The sequence below is a fragment of the Megachile rotundata genome, chromosome 7 (assembly GCF_050947335.1).
Source record: "Megachile rotundata isolate GNS110a chromosome 7, iyMegRotu1, whole genome shotgun sequence".
NCBI classification, from domain to species: domain Eukaryota; kingdom Metazoa; phylum Arthropoda; class Insecta; order Hymenoptera; family Megachilidae; genus Megachile; species Megachile rotundata.
Window position 1 is genome coordinate 15,721,225 of NC_134989.1, and position 27,142 is coordinate 15,748,366.

The window sequence follows — 27,142 nt, forward strand, 5'->3', positions numbered from 1 at the left end:
ATAAAAGGTAACCGGCAGGAAGTGAAAGAGATAAAACAGCCCGGGAGAAAGAAAGGAAAGAAAAAACAATAGAAAAGAAAGTAAACGCGGGTAGAAATCCAGCGAACACACCCCTCGAAACGTACGCTGAAACTGGCCCCAACGGCCGCGACCGGGCGGCTGGCCAATATTTAATTACAGATAATTACCGGTTATAATGCGCGGCAGATCGGCGGCCTGCCGTTTAATTGATCGGCTTTACGGCCTGATTTGTGTATCTGCCCCGTTCGTGCGATCCGCAGTTAAACTCCGGTACCGATTTTTAATCCTGCGCTGTTTCTGCTCGCGAACGCATGCCTCCCGGTTAGTTGCATCGTCTCTTACCGCCGTTATTTAAACGGCATTACGCAATCCACCCATCTCCGTTGCACCACCATTTATTATGCGCGCCGTGAACTACGACTTGCGCGAATTACTGAACGCTCGAATGATTATTTTGTATCGCGAGGCGATATAACTCGTGGGAATGTAACTTGTGGGGTGATGCGTGGAAATTCAATATGAGATACGGGAGGTATATGCTTAGGAAATATTGCGTGGTGATATGGAGTGGGGCGATTCAATGAGTGGCGATATAACGCGAGGGAAGTACCATGTGTAGGAAGTACAAGTGAGAAGTACTAAGAGTGGGTACTACGCGTGGAAATTACTTTGTGTAGAAAATACTGTGCGTGGTGATATGGTGTGGGGTGATTCAATGAGTGGCGATATAATGTGAGGGAAGTACTATGCGTGAGAAATACCACACATAGGAAATATAACGCGTGGCAATACGATGAGTGAGAAGTATTAAGCGTAGGAAATACTATGCGTGAGAAATACTACACAGAGGCAGTACAATGCGTGGCGATATAGCGCGTGGTAATCTAACGCGTACCAATACCACGTGTGAGAATTACTACGCATTAGAAATACTACGCGTGGTAATTTAACGCGTGGTGATTCAACGCATCGTAATACCACGTGTGAGAATTACCACGCGTGGTAATATAACGCGAGGCGATATAACGCGTGCCAATACTACGCGTGAGAATTACTACGCGTGGCAATTTAACGCGTGGAGATCCAACGCGCCGTAATACCACATGTGAGAATTACCACGCGTGGTAATCTAACGCGTGCCAATACTACGCGTGGAGATACAACGCGTCGCAATACGACATGTGAGAATTACCACGCGTGGTAATCTAACGCGTGGCGATATAACGCGTGCCAATACTACGCGTGAGAATTACTACGCGTGGTAATTTAACGCGTGGAGATCCAACGCGCCGTAATACCACATGTGAGAATTACCACGCGTGGTGATATAACGCGTGGCGATATAACGCGTACCAATACTACGCGTGGTAATTTAACGCGTGGAGATCCAACGCGCCGTAATACCACATGTGAGAATTACCACGCGTGGTGATATAACGCGTGGAGATCCAACGCATCGTAATACCACATATGAGAATTACCACGCGTGGTGATTTAACGCGTAGCGATATAACGCGTACCAATACTATCTGTGAGAATTACTACGGACATATGACCACTCCTCACGTGATAATCTAACATACGACCATTTAACGTGACAATCTAACGCACAGCAATATAACGTGTGACGATATACCTATAACCGGAGAAACGATTGCTAACCGGAGGTGTAGCATATTTCCGAGTAGCTGAAGGGAGAGAACGAGATGGCAGAAGGGATTCGATCTATTGCGTTATTACCACGTTATATCGATACGCGTAACCTCTTCCCTCCGTTTTGGATCTCCAGTACGTTGCAAAGTGTTGCCGATAGAACACGAAAGTTCGGTATGGTCGGCTCCTTTGCCGAGGTCGGAGCATGCAGATCCGACACAAAATATCATTAATAGTCGTTTGCCGGATGACCGAGCCCGGTAATCGTCCTTTCTGCGGTTCGGATCGGATCGCCCGAAAACCACAACACGTCGACTATAAGGCACCGATCAAACCGCCTTTCGGCGCGTAATTTATGTTCGGAAACTCCGGATCGTCAAGTGCGAATCCTTAGATTTATTTTAAACTCCGTCAATCGTCGCAATAATAATACTTGAAACTAATCAAATATAATGAATTATCACATATGTATCAACATGTCTCAAAAATGAAGGGACATTCTACGAAAACCTAAGCTGTCGCAACACCACACATACACCACAATTTGCACCCAGTATCTCCTCAAAAGCGATGTCCAGATAAAACCTCGAAGCTCAGCCAACGGGAGAGCAAATGGCAGAAGAAAAATCCATCAGTATAATATCCAGAAGAGCATCTCCGTAGAACTAATAGGTATCCCCATTTCATGGTGTTTCCAGTGACTCGTAAATACCCTGATTCGTCGCAATGAGACGCGAGACAAAACAGCGACTTCCGACGCGATTCTTCGACATCGCTCGTAACGATCGTTTCGCGTACGACACCTTCTCGCTTTCGTACGACCGCTTTTGCTTCGCACACCTGGTAGCCGGAGGATGCCAACGACCAATCCCACGCACAATGTCCACAGCGCGCGAAGACTTCTCGCGACGGTGTCATTGTTCATTTGATTGCCAGCTCCTGGCCGCTCACGCTCGGTTCGCCTTTTATTATTAGTCGTCGATTAGCCTCGCTCTACGAGGTCCACGAGGGGAGCCGGCTACGATTACGGTACGATTTCCGACGAGGAAACCCTCCGACCGTTTCGAAGAAGATCGATCGTAGAGAAGCTCGTTGCTGCATTCAGATCACTTGCAAAATGTACGAGTCTGTACTTGTCTGGTCATTTTGTGTATTTGATATTCAGACATGAATGTACAACATTGTATATATAAATGTATAAATGTATAAATGTGTATATAAATGTATAAATGTATAAATGTAGACAGATTTGTATTAATGTATGATTAGGTTTACTGATGATCAAATTGAAATTTTTGTCTCGTGTTCATTTTTGAAGGACAAAAAAAGTACTCTAAAAATTTGGACCTAGCTGATAGTCAATTAATAACCTATAATTTTTCAGGCTGCTGCAGGCAAATATGACTAATTGCTACAATATGAAGTATAAAGAAAGTTAAAAAATTAAGGACGTTTGCTATTCTGCTTGATTGTGAAGATTATAATTAGAGGCGTACCTAAAATTCAATTGCGATGAGAATACGAATGAGGTTTATCAAGTATGAACTATCATATATGTATGTAGTGTGCGCCACGAGTGACACGATGTAGTAAACGCCATTAACCCAAGCATTTATACATATATTACAATAAAGTCAACTGGAGTAACGAGTCTAAGAGTCTCGCTAACCCGTCAACTCATCGTTTCATCAACCCCCAAATCTCCAGCATCGGAAATTAGAATAATGTTCGGAGTTCCATCCAATTTAATTAGATGAACATTCAGAAGTGGTCCGATAACAATAATAAAACGTGGCAGTGGAAAAGAGCGGCGTCCATTAGTTACGTCGAGAGGATCCTCACGGACCTGCTCCAGATACTCTCCCTGGCCCGTCCGTGCACCGTCATCGTCGTTCGTCCCGATACAAAGACGCGGGCCGCCATGACGGACGGCAGGGCCGGTCAGAAAAAGTGGCTATGCTAAATAATAGTCCTGGCGGCGGTTCGTTGCTCGCCTCTCGCATAGTTCGTTCATGAATACGGATTCAATGTTCCTTTAGCGGCGAGCGCGGTTGCATCGAGATATCGAGAGCGTAGAAACGCTGAAAAACTCGACGCCGAAGAAACTCCGATCTACGCCTTTTGCATCGGCTCTCGGCGATATTAAAACGCTTATTAATCGAGGTCGAGCGTGGACGAGCGCGGAATAAGAATCGTTGGCTTTCGAGATCGGCATGAATATGGAGGCAGCTTTCTACGAGTCCATTTTCCCATGGAAAGATAGAAACCGGATGCGGATACCTGTTCGGAGCCTTTGGAACCCACGAATTTGCCTAGGAAATTTCGAAGGAACGGACATCTTTTGCAACGGGCATCTTCTACATCAGGTAGCACGACGCTCTGACGTTAGGTGACGAAGGTGAACAGATATTGGGCTCCGAGATCGCCGGATAAAACGAATACAGACGTTTCTCATTTTCTCGCTACGTTAACACCATCAGAAGCTTTTCGCCTTAGGATTTCCTACCCTCGATCAGTAATCACGATAACGTTAGCAAGGGTGCGTTTAATGTGAGCGAACGTTATTCAAATGCACCCTGATAAAATTTAACAGCTAGCAGCTTCGAGGAACTCGATTTCACCCCGTGACTAGTAAAAATTTCTTTGACGATCGTTGACAGGCAAAACGCGAGCCGGCGACGCTCCAGACCAGTTGAACCCGGTCTGACCATTCCGGAATAGCCAAAGGACTCGCGGGATGCTCCCAAGACTCCTCGGGCACGTTTTTCTTGCGCTCGCCTATCAAACGAGTTTGACGCGGACAACGGGCTCGACGTTGTCGGTCGTGGAAAGAAAGAGCCCGGTAACGGGATAAACGGGCGATCGTGCATCACCACCGTACACCACATTCCGATACGTAACGGGGAAAACCGTGCGTATATATCGTACGCAACGGGTGTAAAAAATTTCTCGGAAACGATCGAGCTACGTGCATATAAAATTCGAGTAATTTCAACTCGACCCGGCTTGGCCGGCTCTTTGCCTGCGTCTATTCGCGGAACCGACGTTCGAGGAAGCAATAAAACTGCATCGCGAGAGATGCGTTCGCGGTCCGACAGAAAGAAAGTTCCTTCGATGAAACGGAAAACATTCGATTAAAAGGAAGCTTCAAGCTGATTTAATCGATCTTTGACTTCCTATCGAATAGCTGTGGATCTGTTACGGTCGTCATTCGAGTTAATTCAGGTTATGTGGAATTGTTAATCTTAACTGTGCTTAATGACTGCAATTGTTAGTAGGCTGTTCTTTGAATCAGAGTACTTATGATTTGAGAGAAGTCGTAATGATATTGTGTTTTACAGTTGGATAAAAATCCGAGAGAATATTATAGATCGAGCATCGACTAAAAAGTTTCGCCCTCTACCTCCATCTGCCACTTCCTCCGCAGAGTGCCTGCCATAATTATTATTATTCGCGGCGAAATAGCCCGGTGGCTCGCCTGATTGGTCCCTATCCTGCAAACATCAAGAACTATACGGCTCCGATCTTATTTTGTGCTGTAACTCGTTCACTATGACATTCACCAAACCACTAAGACCAAGACATCTTTCTTGACTTTCCTTTCATTGACCAAGACATCAATCTTTCGGTCTTCGAAGACTAATTCAATAATTTAACAAGAAAATTTGGTGACCGAAGTTGAGGGTTCTACCCCGAAAAAATTAGGCGCTCAGAAATTAAAACGTCAAACGACATTCCAGGCGTTTTACGCGGCGCACGCCCGCATGCAACTTCCGGCAATTAGCAGGGTGTAGAGGGAGGGAACGAGAGAGAAGGGTGGTCGACCGTTGATGCACGACGAATGCAAAGCACCGGCAAGGTCGCGATTCCGAATGAACCGAGAGTTGCTGCTCCGTCACCTTCGCAGGTAGTCGAAAGCGTCGAACGAAGAAGAGAGACGAACAGGAAGGTGGATGACGACCGAGAGACGAAGAAAGACGGCGAGGAGAAGAGTAAAGGCCCCGGGCGAGGTCACCCACCGCCCCCGCCCTCTCGCCCTCCCGCACACCCTGATTACCCGCAGCCGGGGGCGGGACACACCGTAATGAGCATCGAAGAGGTGCTCAACTTCCACTAGCAGTGTTTTCCTAGTCGAGACGTCTTGTCACCGACGCCATTTTATTTTTTAACGTTCCACTCTTTGTAAAATTATTTTTGTATTCAATTTTCGAGTTAATTTTCTCTTTTGGAGTCTCGTCAAAATCTGTGTGGATGTATATGTACATATGTATCGGTTCGAAATATGCTCGAGTCTGGGAACACATGTTACGAGTAGACATAGTGAAGCGAGCATAACGGATACACTTGGTATACCAAAGTAGAAACGTTACGGTAGAATTTCTCGATTAAAATCTAAATTAAACAGATAATTCTGATAATGTAAGCACTGTAGATTGGAGAATCATAAATTAGTTAATCAGTGGAGAATTTAATGATACAGTAGTACTCGTAACGAAGCAGTAGTGTATTGAGACAGTGGTTTTCGAATAATAAAACTATTAAATAAAAATAAGTAATTAACGAAGAGACAGTGAAATCTAGCATACAGTATATTCTTATAGAATGAGAGAACTAAACAGAGAATGATGACGGGATTAAAGAAGAGAGCAATTACGTGTATCTGTCGAAAGCGGAAGTGATACGGTTCTAAAGACAGATCGGACGTAATGTGACCTCGATTCGACGGTACCCGCTGAGAAGGTCGCAGGGATCGTGGAGGAAGAACGAAGAGGGGACAAGCTGAATACAAGAGTAGCCTGGTTGCTTGCTTGTCGACGGAGACAGCCGGATGATCGAGCGATGTTATTTTAAGTTTTCCGTGGGGGCTCTCCCGTCTTGTCCTAATCGGCTGTCAGCCACCCCCGTGGCCTGGGGTCGCAGGCCACCCCCAGGACACGACGTGCCGACGCTTTTACGCGTGCTTCGTGACACGGAAAAGGAAAGACGTCTATGTTGGCAAGAGAAAAAAAAGAACCCCCGCTGACGAGATTCCCCTTTTGTACGAGGAGATTCGCGCGGAGAAATCATACCCCTCGAGGGGTTGGATTCAAAACGCTTTACACTCTCATAACTGGAACCTGTTGATTCTACAGCGTCGAAAATCGCCGACACCCCTCGACGTACTCGAAAACGTTTTACCACGTGCTTCGTCATCCTGATTGACTAGCGACCACCGCCGATGGAACCACTAACTCATCCTCACAGTCGAACTGTTTTAGCGCACGGTTTATGAAGGAGAAATTCACTAAGTTTCGGAGCTGCAAATTAGCTGATACAATTTCTAAATTTATGGGGTTCTTGAATTTGGAAATTATTGGGGCTTCTGAAGTCTTAATACAATTGCATAAATTTGAAAATTCTGGGAATAGTGTAGCTGTATGCTACTAATTTTCTAGACTGATAAATTCCTACATATGGAAACATTCATACATGCATACATTCCTACATGTCTACATTTCTATATCAACAAATTTGAAGATTTCTAAATTCTTAGATATCCAAATTTCTATATTAACAAATTAGAAGATGTCCAAACCTCTACATTGCAAGATCTCCACATCCCCACATCCAATTCCCAAACTCCTACGCTTCAAATCCCCAGATTTCCAAATAACCTTAACACACCCTGAAAGCTCATAACTTGACATCACCGTGTCCTCGCTAACGTTGAATCAGTATCGAATATATCGGCCAAAAATCGATCAGAAGGTACAATCGAAACGATAAAACCGTGAAGGAAGAGAAATTCCAAGCGAGTGCTCGAACTCGGAACAGACCGTGAAGATGAAGTCGCTCCAGGGAAGTTAGGATGACCTCGGTGGGTCCTGCGGCTCGTTTGATGGACCTCGTTCTGTCCTTCTTTCTCCCTCGACTATTTCTCGTCCCGTGGTGTTCACGCATTTTCACCGGATACCCGTTTACACCGCCCGGTTCGGTGGCACATATTACATATACCTGCGGAAAGGAGGCAGAACAAAACCAAGGGAGGAGGAAAAAAGAAGAAGAGAGAAGGGGTAGGGGATTTCTTGGAGCCAGCGTGCTTATTGCGTGATATTAGCCACGGTGGCTGCCAGGGTAATCATAATCTCGAAAGAGGGACAAAACACGGGTCCCGAATCGCATAACGCTGAATTTTACGACTTCTGGCACACAGGACAACCTGGACCGGATGTAACGCGACTTTTTGCATCCCTCTAACGTTCCGAGTTGATGTCAACAAGAAGGGCATCTCTGCGACACCCCCTCAGAGAGTGATCCACTAAATTAGGATTAAATCTACGGATCTCTGAGTTCTTGAAGCATCATGTCTCTATATTTTCAAATTTGTAAATTTCTGGATTGCTGTGTGTTCATATCTATGTAACGTATCTATCGAGTACATATGATGTACTCCAGTTCTTGAATGTCCACATTTTAAATTAGATTCCTTAGTATTCAGATAGAATATTACCTAAATGTCTAAATTTCTGATTCGATATTTCTGATTAGATATCAAGATATCTAAATGTCCAGATCCCTCAATATCCCGATCTCTAAGTATCCAGATCTCTAAGTATAAAAATCTCCAAATATTAAGATATCTAAGTGACCAGATCCCTAAATATTCAGAACTCTTAATATTCAGATATCTAAATATCCAGATCTCCAAATATCCAGGTCTCTAAATATTCAGATCTCTTAAAATCCAGATATCTAAGTGTCCAGACCCCTAAATATCCAAATCCCTTAATATTCATATTTCTAAACATCCAGATCCCCTGACATCCACATCTCGAAATATTCAGATCTCTTAAAATCCAGATATCTCAGTGTCCAGATCCCTAAATATCCAAATTTCTAAATATCCAAATCCCTTAATATTCATATCTCTAAATATCCAGATATCTAACTGTCCAAATCTCTAAATATCCAAATCCCTTAATATTCATATCTCTAAATATCCAGATCCCCTAACATCCACATCTCTAAATATTCAGATCTCTTAAAATCCAGATATCTCAGTGTCCAGATCCCTAAATATCCAAATCCCTTAATATTCAGATCTCTCAAAATCCAGATATCTAAGTGTCCAGATCCCTAAATATCCAAATCTCTCAATATCCAAATCCCTTACCATCCACATCTCTAAACATCCAGATCCCCTAACATCCACATCTCTAACTACCTAACTTCCTAAATATCCAAACAGTCCCCCAAATCTACAAATACACAAATCCAAAAGCGAAGACTCCCACTCCCCAGATTTCTACACTCCACTATCTCCAATTTCGACAACAAAAGAAGAAAGGAAAGTGTCTGAAAGAAATGGCGGTCGTAAAGTTTCTTGCGCAGCGTTTGAGGACTCTGAAACGACGGATCCGAGGCACGGAAGATCGAAAGTGGCAGGACATAAAGCAAATCTCGCTTTCTATCTGAAACGATCGTTCCCGGAATCCGATCTAATTTGCACGTTTGCATAAACGATTTCCAGGTAATAAAGGACAGAGATACTGTTTCGCAATATCGTATGAATGGAAACGCTCGAGCAGCAGGAAGGAACATTCCTGTTCGCGGAAGACACCGCGCAAGGTTCCGCGATATTTCTCCGGGTTGAATCGAGAAATCGTGAGTCACTCACCGTAAGGTCGATCCGCAACTGGCTGCTCGCACGAGTCTGTAACAGAGAAGCAAAAGTTTGATAAGCAAATGTTGAGATTAAACGAAGTGCAATTAGGACTTGTATGAACTTTGAATTCTCATACTTGAATCTTATACCGAGGCAAGAAGATGCAACGAATCTTGCGGGAGTATATCATTACGCGGATTGTTTATTCACGACAATTTGAAAACGGGTAATAGCGTAATCAGCCATCGGAATGACACAGCTATTACGTTTTCCAATTTGCATACGATTATTCAGCGTTACAAGGACCTTCGCAATTCTCGTACCAAATTATTAGCAATTTACCGGATGATTGCGCGTGAAATGATTTCATCGTGGGAATAAAATTAAGAACACGGGAAGGAAATTTTGGAGTTTGAAATGACTGAGCGACCTGGAGCTTGTAAATGTCTTACTCAAGGTGATCGTATACGGGTCTAATAGAAGCCGCTAGGTAGGTCATCGGATGTCATAAACGCTCCACGAAGTTTCTTCGATGGTGCACCGCGTGTTAATAGCCTCATTAGATATCCTGGGACAGTGACGTATACGAGCGGTCGTGGACCACCGACCCAAGCATACCACCATTATAAAACTTAACTACAGTAGACTTCCGTTATATTGCCTCCACTCTGATCGAACTCAAACCTTATTATTCCACGTATGAAATGGCGCAAAATTCATGAGATCATGTTTTACTATGGACCACGTTTAGGAAATACAATCACAAAATGATTTGACATAAACTGATTATGAAAATTCATCGAAAATAAAAAGGATATATGAACGATGTATGAAATATGAAGATACACGTTGTTCACGAACTTTTGTTCATAACTGCATGTAATACTGTTAATGGACAAGTTGAATAATTATTTCTAGAGTCAGAGTTAAATTGTAGTAGCATCTGATGTTCGATCTAAAATTTATTACTACATGTGTATCATATGTGTTATACTACATATAAGATTAAAATGTTCTGAACATATAAATGTGTTAATGTATAAGATTAAAATGTAACAGACATACAAGACTAGTATGTGTCATATGTAAAGAGTCATATGTAAAGAGTCATATGTAAAGAGTCATATGTAAAAGACAGAAATTTGTATGATAAGTAGTTTCTTATTCCAGGAAAAATTTGTCCAATCTCGAACATACAGCCTGGCGAAGGCAGTGACCCTTGGGGGTATAATAATGGACACGACAAGGCAGGGACGATCGAAAGTACAGATTAGATTCGACAGGACAAAGCATCCTGCATCTGGTATTCCGTCGAACCTGTCGTCGACGGCACAATCTGACATTGGCCAGGAAAAAAACGACGATGACAAACCTCAAAAACATTCCTATATGCAATCTTCGTGTTAGCAGTGGTACAGTATGTCTTATTAACACTTTCACTAACAGAAGCTATTTGAAGAAACACTATCAGAACTAACACTATTTGTCTTGCAAACACTTTCATTTTTCAAAAGATGGACGTTCAATATTGAACAGTTTCAAGAACTAATCCTCTCATCTGATTTTAATAAATAAATTGATTCTAATAAATCAAAGAGTTTCCGGTATAATCGAGCGTTCATGAAATAGACTAGGTCAAGCATAAACCGCGTCAGACCCGTAATTCTATCAAGATAAGGTGAATCTTCCTGAGAATAAATTTAGCAACTGATACGAACTCCTTTGGCCGTTAAATCGCCGGCTAATTGCAACGGGGTTCATCCTCGATGGTGCGTGGCGGTGTGTGTCGCGTTAATTGCCGAGCGTTAGCCAGGCTCCTCCCTCTTTGCGCGTAGCTGGATGGATGGATTACTTAACACTTGTCACGCCTCGCTAATTAACATTCAGTCATCTCCCTGTCGGAAGTCCCTTCTCCTCCTCCCACCTGTGGAAACGGTCGACGGCAGGTGGAAAGTCGTTTAATATTTATCGACTATCGCGCGCGACCCCGTTGGATCCTCGGACCCGGGACGACCGGCTCTCCAATTAGAATTCGTGACGTTGCCTCGCGGTTCGCGGGAAATATTACAATACAACGCCGCTATCTACCGGCCTGCCAAATCATCGCCTGTGTAGGATTTAGGTTTTCGATTCCTTCGTTGTTCTTGCATTTTATTTGGATTTCATATGTGGATTTGGATGACACTTTTGGTATGTTTTCTCTAAAACCACATCATCAGATATGCAGCAGATTAATGTAGGACCTTAACCTATGAACCCCTTGATCTTTTCAATATGTGTGTCAGTCGGAGTGACATTAAAATAAAAATAGAAAGTTGTTAAGTACATTTTGGATCTGGGGATCTGTGTTTGAGCAAACTGATGGATATTAAATTCCAGCCTCCATCATGCTGCAGATATAATTTTTGTTTGTCGTATCTGAACAGTAAGGTGTGACACGAGTGACATAATATGAACAAAAGAATTAATATCTTAATGAACCTTGTAGATAACTCCACGTAAAAAAGTATGAATTCATAACAATCATAATTGACAACTGCACATTTATGCACACAGTCATACACAATCGACAGCATACAAAATGAAAAGAGGTGAATGGTAGATGAAAACAGGGTGAACCTTTGTTACAAATTAAAACGAAGAGATTAGCCGATGGAAATAAGATCCCGGAAGCAAGTGCGACCGGCGAGGCAAGAAACGAACAACGCAAACTATTATTTAACTCTAATTGATGATGGTTCGTGGGCTGTTCCACATTGATGGTCATCGATAATCCCTAATGATTCCACCGTTTCGCGCAACCGCTGAGGGGCACGAAGTCGAGCGCGGACAACCCGCCGATCCTTTGGTAATACAAACACCCGCTAAATGGATTAAAAGAATGATTATTGGCCTGTACGTGACCGAACTGTCGAGTCATCAATACACTTCCAGCCGTTCGCCCGAAAATGGTACACCGATTACTACCTGCGTACTTTCTTTCTGTAACCTTTCATTCTCGCGCGTGTTTCTCAATCGTACCTCGATCTATTCGAACGAAATGAAGTCGCAATTACGTAGATTACTTCATTACGGCTTGTACTTTCGATCGCGATATACGGTTGATTAACATAAAATTTGTTCGGGTAGCGACTGTTTCAAAAGTACTTCAATTTCTTGTTATATCACAAATATACAAGTCACGTGTCTTATTCTGTAAGAAATATAGCAGTCACATGTCTTGTTCTGTAAGACATGTGAGCGTCATATGACGCACTGCTATTAAAATGTTATGAACCAGACTCGTATTGAATTCACAGTAAGTGAATTCAAATTATAATCTACATCATGAATGATCGCTGAAGGCAAAGTATGCTTAACAATTTAACTCTAATTGACCCAACGTTGTGGCAATAATTAAACTCTATATGACGCAACTAGGAATAGGTTAAGGAATTAAATATGCAAATTTTTATAAAAATTTCAGCCCACCCCGTATAACCAGACCCCCGTATGACCAGAGCCAACACAGAGGAATTTGAAACTCCGTCAGAAGAAACGACAATGTAAGCCTAAAATTATGTAGTCACGGTGGGTCTGATAGGCACGGTGAAACGAAGCGTCACAAAGATGGTTAGTCTTGGCACAAGATCCTTATGGCGAATCGTTCGCGGCTACTCCGATCGGTCTACCTCAGACTTTTTCTCTCTCTCTCTCTTGTTCTTCCATGGTGAAAAAGAACGTTCCAAGTACAAACGCACCCGCGCCGATGATTAACAACCAGTCCCAGCGTATATCTCCGGGGCCCGACGAGCGGGCTAATCGATTAATATACGATATCGAGCGCGCACGTCCCACGGCCATTGTTTGTTGTTAATTACACTGATACATCTATTCGAGACGGGACCAAGAGGCTCGGTTGCGACCGCGATATTCGATGGGTCGACCGCCTGCCGGCCGGTATTCGATCCCCGACAGGATTTGAATCGAACTTTTGACACGTACCGAGTCGCGGTACGAAATACACGATGTGTACACTCGGTGGGCAGAAAAAAATCATCGGTTTACAAATCTGATAATTTACAGTAGCTGTGATTTACTAATTTTTGAAGTCTAAAGTCAAATCTCTGAATCTTTAAATACTCTGTTCTCTAATTATCAAATTTATAAATTTTCATACTACAGTCTTTACTTCATAAATCCCTAAATTTCTACTTCAATAAGTTCCTATGTTCCTAAATTCCTAAATTTCAAAATTTGGAAGTTGCTGAATCACAAAACTGACAAAATCTCAATTCTGAGATATCCAAATCCTCAAATACTTATACTTCAAATTTTACAAATCCCCAAAATCCCTATACCAAAAAATCGCTAGATCCCAAAATTCCTAGATTCAAAAATCCCTAGATCCAGAAATCCGTAGTTCCAAAATTCCTAGATCCAAGAATCCCTAGATCCCGCAAAACCTGGATCCCAAAATTCCTAGATCCAAGAATTTCTAGATCCCACAATGCCTGGATCCCACAATCCCTAGATCCCACAATCCCTGGATCCCACAATCGCTGGATCCCACAATCCCTAGATCCCACAATCGCTAGATCCCATAATCCCAGGATCCCAAAATCCCTAGATCCCACAATCCCTAGATCCCACAATCCCTAGATCCCACAATCGCTAGATCCCACAATCCCTAGATCTCACAATCGCTAGATCCCACGATCCCTAGATCTCACGATCCCTAGATCCCACGATCCCTAGATCCCACAATCCCTAGATCCCACAATTGCTAGATCCCACGATCCCTAGATCCCACGATCCCTAGATCTCACGATCCCTAGATCCCACGATCCCTATATCCCACAATCGCTAGATCCCACAATCCCTAGATCCCACAATCCCCATATCCCACGATCCCTATATCCCACAATCGCTAGATCCCACAATCCCCATATCCCACAATCGCTAGATCCCACAATCCCTAGATCTCACAATCCCTAGATCCCACAATCCCTACATCCCACAATCCCTAGATCCCACAATCCCTAGATCCCACAATACCTACATCCCACAATCCCTACATCCCACAATCCCTACATCCCACAATCCCTACATCCCACAATCCCTACATCCCACAATCCCTACATCCCACAATCCCTAGATCCCACAATCCCTAGATCCCACAATCCCTACATCCCACAATCCCTACATCCCACAATCCCTACATCCCACAATCCCTACATCCCACAATCCCTACATCCCACAATCCCTAGATCCCACAATCCCTAGATCCCACAATCCCTACATCCCACAATCCCTACATCCCACAATCCCTACATCCCACAATCCCTACATCCCACAATCCCTACATCCCACAATCCCTACATCCCACAATCCCTAAATCCCTAGACCCAAAACTCCCTAAATCCCTAGATTCCAAAATTCCTAAATCCCTAACTCCTCAAATCCCGAAAATGACACCTTGCCAACTACTAATCATGTCAGTACATTCCAACCGTATATCGATCGTAAAAATTGCACGAACACGAGAACGTAGATCGCGTCGCAATTCCATTCACGATTCTCGTTGCACCACGAATCGGCAAAGCAACGATCAATCGATCACGTATGGTTTCTACGATTAGCTATGCGAGTTCTACAAGAGGTAAATCATCGATCGATAACGGAGTCGAGTTGCGTGGCCGGCGTATACATAGAGGCTTTCGACGATTCTATCGATTAAAACGGTAGAAAGTTTTGGTCGAATAAACGCTGCTTCGCCGATTCATCGGTTGGCCGAGTCAGATCGGCGCGGAGATGGGTTCAGACGGTTGCTCGATGAGTCGACGTACCGGTTAATCAGAGGCTCGCTGCCCGCTGGATTATTCAGTAATCAAGAGATCGTAACTTCTTTTCTCGCGCAGTGAAAGGTGCCTGTACGCGTTCACCGGCGACCGCTAATTACCGGGACAGACGGTTTTATATCCGTGTTCCACGTGGGGACAGGTAAATCACCGCTCGTCCTCGCGACTCCATTGTTCGAACCGGTGAGAGGCGATTTGAATACGCTGCTATAAATGCTTAGTACAACGTCCAGGTACCTTGTCTACGTGTACCTTTAACGCGCCGACACCAGCATTCTTTAGCCTCGCCGATATTCAATTTCTCGAGAATAATCGTCGGTTTTTTATCGATCGAAAAAATTCGACTCCGTTTTCGACACGGCACGTATGGTCATTATCGAAGCCGCAACAGCTACGCGTCATTTCTCGCGAGATCCGGCGAAAACCTGTCCGTCCAAAGACAATCTCCACGGACCGCTGCTCTAATCGTACACCTGCCCGTCCCGAGAAATCCGCGGGAGCTGTGACAAATTTCTTGCCATCGAAATCCCGCGACATTCGTCTCGGCGGCGTAAAATCGCGCACGAAAAAGCCTGCGAGTTCGTGCACGGCCCTAAGGGCTTGGACTGCCCGCCCTCGGCTAACAATCCGTCACCCTGTCTTCTCTTCTCCCGAAATACACGTCAAGTTTGACGACTTTCATGACTATATAATTTAAATAAATTCTTAAAATACTTCTTAATTAATGCGGTGTAATTTAGATCCTTATGTGATGAATTTATATTATCGATTTAACTAGCGAGTTTATTTTATCAATTTATGATATGAACTCGTACCAGGTACATCAATTAATAGATTATTTTTTGTTGCAAGTTATAAATTTCAATTACAAATTTATATTATGAATTCATATAATGAATTTCAATTACAAGTTCGCATTATGAATTTCAATATGGAATTTACATTATGAATTTCGATCTTATGAATCTTAATTACAAATTCAGTTACACATTACGGATGTAAATAACGAATTTATAAATTTATATTATCAGTTATAAATATCATAAATTTATATTATCCGTTATAAATATTATCAATTCTACAAACTTATATCGCAGTAATAAATGTAACCGCGCAACGTATCAATTTCTAAGATAAATCTGAGATAACAGAAACTAAAGTGGCCATTTGTTGGTAGCGCAAGTACCGAAGAATTTCATACGGCGTGAAAGTATCTGATATTCGAAAATAGTATTACGTAGGTCATAGGTGGGAAAAAGAAGTCGGAAATAATGGAGGGAAGAAACGAGAGAGAAAGGGGCGAGTAAGCTCAGGATGTGGCTGCGGAGATGAGGTCTCCGGTAAAGTCACTGTCCCGTGCAAAAAACTGAAATTGATCAAAATGAGAGTTACGCTGGCAAAAAGGTAAACGACCACGGTGGTAGGCGCATTTCGTGCCGGAGGAGAGTTTAGGTAGCGACCGTTTCGAGATACAGCGTAAACTTCGCCAACGATCCATCCTCGGACAGAGATCGATCTCTCACCGTGAATCTTTTGCCACGCGTTTCGCGTGCAACCGCTTTGAACCCTAGCAGATGGACAGCCTTCACGTGCACGTTTCTGCGCTACGGAAAAGCGTAATTTCCTACGATTTCATGCCAAACACTCGCACGCGTCCTGATAAATATAGAGCGCTTCCATTTAAATAACGTTTATGCACGTTTCTTGCCACCTGCTATTAACATACCTACACGCAAATTATGTCTAACGGGACATTCGACCTTTCCAAAAATATTTAGTCACTCTGATCTTACTGTATTTGTAATCATAAAATTTTTTACTATAAGGATCCTCCACCTGTATTATTTTCTTAGGCTAATTTGCGTAAAATACCAAGGTAGAGATCCAATCGGACGTCGCGACTCGTGCAACTGGACCTTATGGATACTCAGGAGTGATGGGTTAACTAGCTCTGTCTTTTCGAACAACTGCCACAACAACAATGAAATTTTCTTATATAAGTATCGGTTATATTCCTACAAGAGTATAGACCCAACTAGTATAGTCTTCCACATGTATCCAGCTAATTTCTATAAAATTGAAAATGTCAAGATAGGAAGAGAGACACAATGGATAGGTTTAAGACGTTGGTACATGACCCCTGCAACTGGTCCTTGTGGCTACTCATGAAGTGCGAGGTTAACTACCTCTGTCTTTTCGAACGACTGCCACAACAACAATGAAATTTTCTTATATAAATATTGGTTACATTCTAACAAAAGTATAAACCCAACTAGTATAGTCTTCCACATGTATCCATTTAATTTCTATAAAATTGAAAATGCCAAGATAGGATGGAGATCCAATGTAGGTTTGATTAAGACGTCGCGACAAGACACGTGCAACTGGACCTTAAAATATGGCTACTCACGAAGCGCGGGGTTAATTACCTCTGTCTCTCCGAACGACTGCCACGGTATATAATGTATTAGCACGTTTAGGCACGGCCAGTTAATCCCAGGGAACTGCTCAACGCACCGTTAAGGACGCTTTAACTCGTTAAGTCACCTAATACCAGTCACTATATACGAACGATATTATCCTAAAGATGATCGCTGGGTAGGGAGAGCGGCCCCATTCGGTCACTCTAATTGCTTGCTTCTTCCTTTGTGTAACTAGCCTTTTAAGCATAATTATTGGAATACTGTGTCCTCGACACAACGTTCCTTTGAATGTTCGCGCGTACGTGAAAGCGGTCTTCGATTGTTCAGCGGGCATTATGGGACAAGGATCAAACGATTTTACGTGACTAAATTCTTCGCTCAATTGACTCACGACAATCGCGACTTTTATTCGGTCGTTAGTTTGTTGTATCATTAGAAAATTAAACGGTTAACAACTTTTTGAGGATTCTATGGACACTTTGTGAAGAACTTTTCTTGTCTCGGGGTAATTTTCGATTAAATGCTACATATGGTGTGTACCATGGTATGTGGTACATGTGATACTTTGGTACCAAAGTCTCTGACTTTCGATTCCATAAATTCTTGGGTTTTAGGTACAGAAATTTGTTGAAGAATTGCCAAATTTTTAGATGTTCATATTCAAAGATTTCTCGAAATCAACAAGTCCTCAGATTCCTAAATTGTGAAGTTGCCAAATTTTCATATTCGAAGATGTTCTCAAATTTTTGTACTAACTACATGTTCTCTAGTGTTCATATACCCAAAGACAGATTTGCTCCTACAATCAACTGGATACATTTGCAAATTTGTTACAAGTCCATCAGCGTTGCTAATAAAATTTAGAAGTGAATTTCTAAATTAGAAGCGTTCTCACGAACTATTTGAAAATGTAGAATTATATGAAATAAGTGTATAGAATAATAAAAAGCAAGGTACGGGTCGAAGGAAGAGTGCAGTAATGAAAACGCGTCCTTAGTCACGCGTGCTCGTTTTTATCGTCCGGCGGGATCGTGCCGGAAGCATAACTCGATTCGCCTTTTCGTTGGCATTTGCATGCGCGGAAATAATTCCCATGATTCGCCGGAAATGTATCAGATAAGGGCTCGCGGCTATATCGTCGTTCGCATTAACGGTGGCTAATTAAACCGGCGTAAACAATGGCGGATCCAGGAAAGGGTGAAGGGGGAGAGAGAGTCAGCATCGGCGTGTCAGAAAAATCCGACGTGGCTGTGTTTGTGCGCAAGCGTAATCCAGCTGGCGCATTATGCGCCGTTCGCTGGCTAATGCACGAACACGACCGACTAATCAGCTGCCATCTACATCGTTACACTTATGTTTATGGATGATAGTTGCCTTTACAAGACCATCACCCGCAATAACGATTACGAAACAGAATTGTCTCGGTGCTGTCTCAGAGGGATGAGAATAAACGACAGTAGAAAAATTCTTACATCGTCTTCATAATCGCTCTTGCTCGTTTCGTGCTGCAACTTTACATCACTAGCTTTACATCGTTTTACATCGCTGGGTTTATATCACCGTGTATACGGTCACTGCATTGCCACTGTTTCCGAGCAGCTCAAAAAGCCACACACGATGTGTTTCGCTGTATAATTTCATTCAACTGTCTCGTTAGCTCGTCAGAAAAGACCGAAATATCAGGTGTTCGGAGCACAGGTAAACGGTATACCACGGCGTAACAGCGTGTAGGTTAATGCACGAACACGACCGCGTAATCAACGACCATCTAGATCATTAGACCGATGTTTATGCACGATACGAGGCTGGCTACACGCGTACAAATATAATAACAGACGCGTCCGTGTACGCATTTGCCACTGTGATCGTACGGTGTGCATTACACGCGAGACAGGGAAAAAAATCCAAGAGGAAATCAAAAAAGGAGGATTGGACCACCGAGGATGGCGGTGCAATATCGTTAATTAATAAAAGTACATGCAACTGCGATTTACATTTTCTGGATAACGAGATCAAAAGGCACAGATCCATCTCGTATCGTTTCAGACTGATCGTATCAAGAAATGTAAGCAATATTTCAAATTTTACTCGCTATTCTGCGCTTTTAATAATATGAATTAATGTACGATCACAGTGCTGCTTTTTCTTCCCAGATTCCTTATACAAACAATGCTTCTAATTAACACGTTGCATTTGAGTTGATATTCCAAAAAAATTACCACGACTTTCACCCCAAGGAATAACGGAGCGTGATTGATTAGAGAACAAGCGGTGAAATAGAAATTCGTGGAAGAAAGAAAAAAATGGAGGCTGAAAAGACGGTGCCATGCCGGTTAAATCGACATTCTTTCGACAACATTTACCGTCGTAATCCCGTCACACATAACACAATTCCAACATTCTATCCTTGAACAGAAGATACCCGGCGAATGGCAATTTTTTTCCCCCGGGTATTTAGCAACAGTATATTACTCGGGCAAAAACCGAAGGTCTCCTGGCTGGTTAACTGGCAGAATATCCCGATAAAAGCATCGAAATATCATCTCGTATGCAAAGAATCTCGACGTCGTTATTCCAGTAACGCCAGGCCGTCGTAAAACCATGGTCACCATCCTGGAATCCTCGATATGCGCTAATCGACGAGCAATCGATGATTCGTTGTTCTTTCACTGGATCTGATCAGAAAGAAACGTAACTTGGTCTAGGTTAATTTTTACTCTATTATTCTGAGGAATAATTTATCGAATATATTTTTGACCAATTTTTCATGCAAACTTCCGTTGCGGTGTCCTGTTCCGAACGCCATATGCCCGTATGCAGATTATCTCCGGTCGACACGGAGCCAACAAATTGATCGCGACATCTGGTACGCCACGATCGATTGATCGTTCGGAGACCACGGTTGTTTCGATCCTGCGATACGAATTTCGTGGCATTTGCATGTCGTGCAGATCCGAAGATTTAGTATCTGGTCTCGTTTTATTATACTCGCTCGGTTTTTATTATCCTTTGGACGCTTTCGTGGCTTCGTTTGACTGCATGGTTCGTGCGTTGATGAGGATTTAATTATAATATTTCGTGCAGAACTGGATCGCTGTTATAATGAGCGATCGCAATCGAAAGGGCCAGTTTCGGACGTTAATCAAGGTATTTTCGAAGAAACCGTTTCTCAGCTGTTTAACAATTTACAGTGTTTTTGCATCTCATTGCGACTGATCCGGCTGGGACCGGCCATATATCCGGACAGACTGATTCCCTAGAATCGACTGTCTCAGCACTGTGAAATTATTTGAATAACATGACTAACTTCATCCATTCGATACTTCAAATATTTAATAAATGATTATTTAAAACGTGGACGAATTACAATAATTCTATTAAGGCCGGTGTATTTATTCGTTGCGAGTCAGTGCAGAAATATTCCCTATACCTTGGTGGTATCTAAAGATTTACCACATAGATACAATTAAAATGAAATATTAGCTGAATTGGGAAAATACCAGAGAATGGAATGGAGGTCTCCGATTACCAACGTGTTACGACCAATGGTAACGAACCGACAAACGGAATATCGGCATTATGTAATCGGCAAAAAGTGGCAAGTTGGTGGTCGTTTCGAATTTCGCGGCGTTACATGTGAGTCAGCAGGAACCCGTGGATCGTCGAGGAAATGGCGACACGCGGTGGGATCGTTTTAAGTGCGGATAATGCGAGCGTACACAGAAGGAAGAGACGCGCGTGGCTAATGCCATCGTGTACAACGCTTCCTGCCTCATGTATTCAAATTAAAGCACGTAACGCCGTCATGGAGCCGGGTGTACTTATGTATCCTGGTCGGTGGTGTCATTCGAGAGTGCCGTCGATGACGGTGCAACAAATGATTTCGACGTGGAGACCGTGGCGCGATGCTTCGTCGGCCTAATGCGAAATTTGCTCGCAATTTGTAGCCTGTTACCTCGTCCACCGTACGCTGTAATTACGTTATTATACGTGTCGGTGTTTAGCGAACATTAGCCCCGTGCATAAATTGTCTTAATAATTGTCGTTAGGAGTTCGTGACCGGGAAACGAATCAGTTACTTGTTCGGAAGTCGGGTTTTATGGTTGATCGAAGGATGATGTCTATATGGGATTATAATTCTTTGCAGATTAGGTATTGACGGACTGGGAGGTGATGTTTAAATGCGTTAATTTTTATGTGATCAATGGTTATCGGTATTGGATTGTCGTACGTTAGATTACTGCACGATAGATTACCATGCGGTAGATTACTACACGCTAGAATATCACGCGTTAGATTACCATACGCTAGATTACCACGCGTTAGATTACCACGCGCTAGATTACCACGTGGTAGATTACTACACGCTAGAATACCACGCGCTAGATTACCACACGCTAGATTACCACGCGTTAGATTACCATACGCTAGATTACCACGCGTTAGATTACTACACACTAGAATACCACGCGTTAGATTACCATACGCTAGATTACCACGCGTTAGATTACTACACGCTAGATTACCACGCGTTAGATTACTACACGATAGATTACCACGCGTCAGATTATCACGCGTTGTAGCACTACACGTTAGTTTACCACGCGTTAAATTACCACACGCTAGATTACCACGCGTTAGATTACTACACGATAGATTACCACGCGTCAGATTATCACGCGTTGTAGTACTACGCGTTAGTTTACCACGCGTTAAATTACCACACGCTGGATTACCACGTGTCAGATTACCACGCGCTAGATTACCACGCGGTAGATTACTACACACTAGATTACCACGCGTTAGATTACCACACGTTGTAGTACTACACGCTTCATCACCACGCATTGTGTTCCTAGGCGTTAGATTGCCACACGTTAGATTACTACACGCTAAATTACTACGTGTTAGATTATCGCACGTTGTAGTACAACACGTTTCATCCCCACGCATTGTACTATTAGGTGTTAGATTATCACATACTAGATTACTACACGCTAAATTACTACGTGTTAGGTTATCGCACATTGTAGTACAACACGTTTCATCCCCATGCATTGTACTATTAGGTGTTAGATTTTCACATATTAGATTACTGTATGCTAAATTACTACGTGTTAGATTATCGCACGTTATAGTACAACACGTTTCATCCCCACGCATTGTACTATTAGGTGTTAGATTTTCACATATTAGATTACTGTATGCTAAATTACTACGTGTTAGATTATCACGCGTTGTAGTATACCGCCTCCCATCGTCACGCGTTCTATTACTAGGTGTCAGATTGTTACACGTTGGATTTTTGCATACTAGATTACCACTCATGAGATTGAAATGAGATGTTCACTACACGTAACATATTTATAACCTAAATTTCCATGCCATTGTGGCGAACATATGAACATAGGGTAAGGTTGCTTAAGTCGTACCTGTTTTATATTTGAAGTGTTATGGCTATTACAGCTACATTAGGATTAATTTATATGACAACACAAAGATTGTTCAGAGTTGTTCTAATAAATAAAAACAATATTTATACTAGAATCGAATAGCAAATATAGTTTTTACATATTTGTTAAGTGATTATTTTTTCTTAGGAGCAACTTGAGCAACCTTACCCTACATATGTGATGAACAACTTACTGTAATAGAACATGATATATTATGGTATATAACGCGTGAAGATGTAACCTGTTAACGAAGTATTTACGATGATATCGACGAAGAAGGACCATGTTTAGCGTCTTAAGACTGTCAAGGAGTGAAGGTAGCAAGAAGGTTTAAAAGAGGAAGGAGAGATCGGTTTCCCGGAAAGAAGTCCGATCTGTTTTTACATCTCGGCGACAGTTCTGTCCGGTGGTTGCGCAATGGCATTCGCGTTGATTCGCCGATATTAAGGGAAAGCCAGCGTACAAAACGGAGACGGGATCGTTGACCTGCACGACTAATCTGTCCTCAGAATCGTTCCGTAACAGGCTCGATCCTACGAAACGCGAAGCAACGAGGAAGTGCGTCACCCGTGTCTCTTCTACTCGCTTCTTTCATATTTTTTTTGCCTCGCTTCTGTCTCCTTTGTGCCGAGTCCTCGTTAAACCGTTACGATTCCTTCCGGAATTACAGGTCGCTCCTTCGGGACCGAGGACGTTCCCCGAGCGACATAATTAAGACCGACCCTTAATGTAATTTTAATAACTGGTTAAATAAACATAAGCGTAAGCGAGGCGTAATTTGAATCCGGATGTGCCACGATGAACGGTCTCGATAAAGCACAATGTTAATGCCTCGACTTAGACGAGAATTGCACCCGTCTCTTCGTTCCTTTTACCCCCTCCGTGTCCAACAGGTGCCTTTTTCTTTTTTTACAACCTGAGCATCCTCCACCTTCGCCTTTCTTCGGCTTTGCGTGCGGTGCGTGCGTGCGCGAGCGTGTCAGCTCCTCGGTTTATGCCAGCTATGCTAATCCGAACAGACCATAAGCGCATCGAGCATTCCCCAAATCATGAATAATTTTACGCTGGCTGCGTCGTCCTCGACTTTATTTCATTTCTTCGCCTCGCATATCTTTGCGTGACGGATTACACCCTGGCAACGGGGCCTTTGGATAACTCAACTTCTTTAATTTTTTTTTTTTAAATATATAACTTCTCGAGTGATGAGACGCAGACTCGATCATAAGATTGATAAGATTGTTCATAACCATACGGTTCAGTTGTCGGACACTTTTGATTGTCCGCCATATTTGGCCATTTATTGTCAGATAGAGTTAATTATAGCGGAGAATTCGAGTGCAGTTGTACGTTAGAAAGGAACAGGACGATGGTGCGGCGCGCGTTATTCTAGCGAGCGTCAGCTCGGTTTCGAGTTGCGTAACCGCGCGAAATTAATAAACGCCGAGGGAATTTCCAGGAATCGCGAACCACGCACTCGACCTTCGTTCTCCATAAGGATTACAAACGAATTCCGTCGGATGATAATCGCGACGTTTCACAATCGTTTCGGAATCCGATTCCTGTTTCCTGTGCCTTCGCTGATTCGTCCTTACATTCCCTGTCGATGATCCGAAATACTCCTGCAGGATACTTTCTCACCGCATCGAATTCCTCGAAACGTGCATCGAACCAGATAACATACGTCACGAAATATTAGTACAATGTAGAAAAATAATTAAAGATTAATGGTTATTACACAATTTACTCTGATCAAACGATAATGACAAAACTAAACACAATTCAATTATGATTTCACACCGTGCACAGTGAAATCTCATGATAGTCAATTAATCATCTTCGTATCATAGAATCAATCTAATAAAATTTGTGTCATTGTATTAGAAATACGAGAAGCTACGTCATTCTGGATAGTCACCTTCGTTATGTGCAATACATATGAGTACGTTTTTCAAATTAAGATATAACCTGTCTAATTTCATGATGGTCAATGTAGTAATATTCTTGGGCACGTACAATAGGTAGCAGTATCAAAATCAATGTAACTTTTGTGTCATCGTATGTGAAGCTACGTCATGTCTAACTTCATGACAGTCAATGTGGTAATCATCTTCTTTGCTGTTCACAGTACAGTCTGTATAGTATAGCATAATGAACCTACAGTAAAAGGAACATATTCTAAAATAAACCTAATGAAATGTGTATTGTTATACTTGAAGAGTATGAAGCTGTGTCTGACATAACCTCATGATACTCAAATGGGTTCATCTTCTTTGCTATTCACAGTACAGTCAGTACAGTATAGTAAAATGAACCTACAGTAAAAGGAACATATTCGAAAATAAACCTAATGAAATGTGTATTGTTATATTTGAAGAATATGAAGCTGTGTCTGACATAACCTCATGATACTCAAATGTGTTCATCTTTTTTGTTGTTCACAGTACTGTCAATACAGTATACTAAAATGAACATGCAGTAAAAGGAACATATTCTAAAATAAACCTAATGAAATGTGTAATATTATACTTGAAGAGTATGAAGCTGCGTCTGACATAACCTCATGATACTCAAATGTGTTCATCTTCTTTGCTATTCACAGTACAGTCAGTACAGTACAGTAAAATGAACCTGCAGTAAAAGGAACATATTCTAAAATAAACCTAATGAAATGTGTATTGTTATATTTGAAGAGTATGAAGCTGTGTCTGACATAACCTCATGAAAGTCAAAATGTCGACCATCTTCTTTGATACCAGAATACAGTACATCAATGCAGTACAGTGAAATGAATGTAAAGTAAAATGAATCTATAACAAAATAAGCCTTATCAGTAAAATGAACCTAAAGTAAAATGTACCTATAACAAAATAAGCCTTATCAGTAAAATGAACTGAAGTAAAATGTATCTATAACAAAATAAGCCTTATCAGTAAAATGAACTGAAGTAAAATGAACCTATAACAAAATAAGCCTTATCAGTAAAATGAACTGAAGTAAAATGTATCTATAACAAAATTAACCTTATCAGTGCAGTAAAACGAACCTAAACTAAAATGTACCTATAACAAAATAAGCCCTATCAGTAAAACGAACCTAAACTAAAATGTACCTATAACAAAATAAACCTTATCAGTGCAGTAAAGTAAACCTAAAGTAAAATGAATCTATAATAAAATAACCCTTATCAGTGCAGTAAAATGAATCTAAAGTAAAATGCACCTCATCAGTATAATAAAAGCCCAATAAAATTCGAGTAATTTTTGAAAGCTATGAAGGTACGTCCCTAACGATGGATTAATCGCCAGCGCAGTTCCCACGATATTTACGATGTGCAGTAAAAGAAGAAAGAGTGAACGCGTTTGTTTCAGCGAAGCGACAAAGTTCCGACAGCAAGGCGATACAGGTTCGGCGAAAAACGCCTTGGCTGCGACATCGTTCACCTTCGTCGATAGGAATAATTCACTCGATCGGTCGGCCAGCAGGATTACTCGCTTGTTGTCCTTTTAACTGAACGCATGCCTGCACGGTTGCAGGCTGCCAATCCATGGCGAAGCGAAATTAGCATACGAGCGAACACCAAATACGGCGAGTAGCTCACCTGCACGCTCGCCGACAAATGCGATGAATATGGTGATTTCTATCGTTTATCGCTAGGCGCAAACGTTCCCGATCCTCGGGGCCTTGAGTCGCAACGCGAATATCGATTCCAGTGTCGGCATCGATGAGAGGCATTTGCGCCGATGAAAATATGAGGATTCGTATCTCCTAGAGCTGAGTTAGGATTAACGTCGGACGAGCACTGCTGAAGTATAATCAGTTTTATTAACTATGGCAGTCGCGGTTGGAAAACATTCTATTTTCGGTGCAAAACGCATAATCTATCGCGAGTAGCACGGTAATTCCGTCGATGAATATGGAACAGCGGGGAAACACGAGCGACTGGATGAAAAATTAACATTAAAATGCCAGCAAACGTTTTCTAAATGTAGCCGGCGATTATCAATGAGATCAAAACGGATGAATATTCATGCCACGATTATCGAACCTGTCATCTACGGTTGCACGATCGAAAATTAAAATTGTGCTGCGTGTAATCGCAACCTGTGA

General features: G+C 42.3%; 1 protein-coding gene across 4 annotated transcripts in view; it reads right to left on the reverse strand.

The window, feature by feature from the left end:
- LOC100875025 (uncharacterized) overlaps positions 1–27,142 on the reverse strand; it is a 131,242-nt gene that overhangs the window by 89,493 nt on the left and 14,607 nt on the right. For all 4 annotated transcript variants that reach the window (XM_076533998.1, XM_012282107.2, XM_076533999.1 and 1 more), the window contains exon 2: positions 9,332–9,367. In XM_076533998.1, the coding sequence (XP_076390113.1) occupies positions 9,332–9,367 (36 nt within the window). The remainder of the gene's footprint in view (positions 1–9,331; positions 9,368–27,142) is intronic.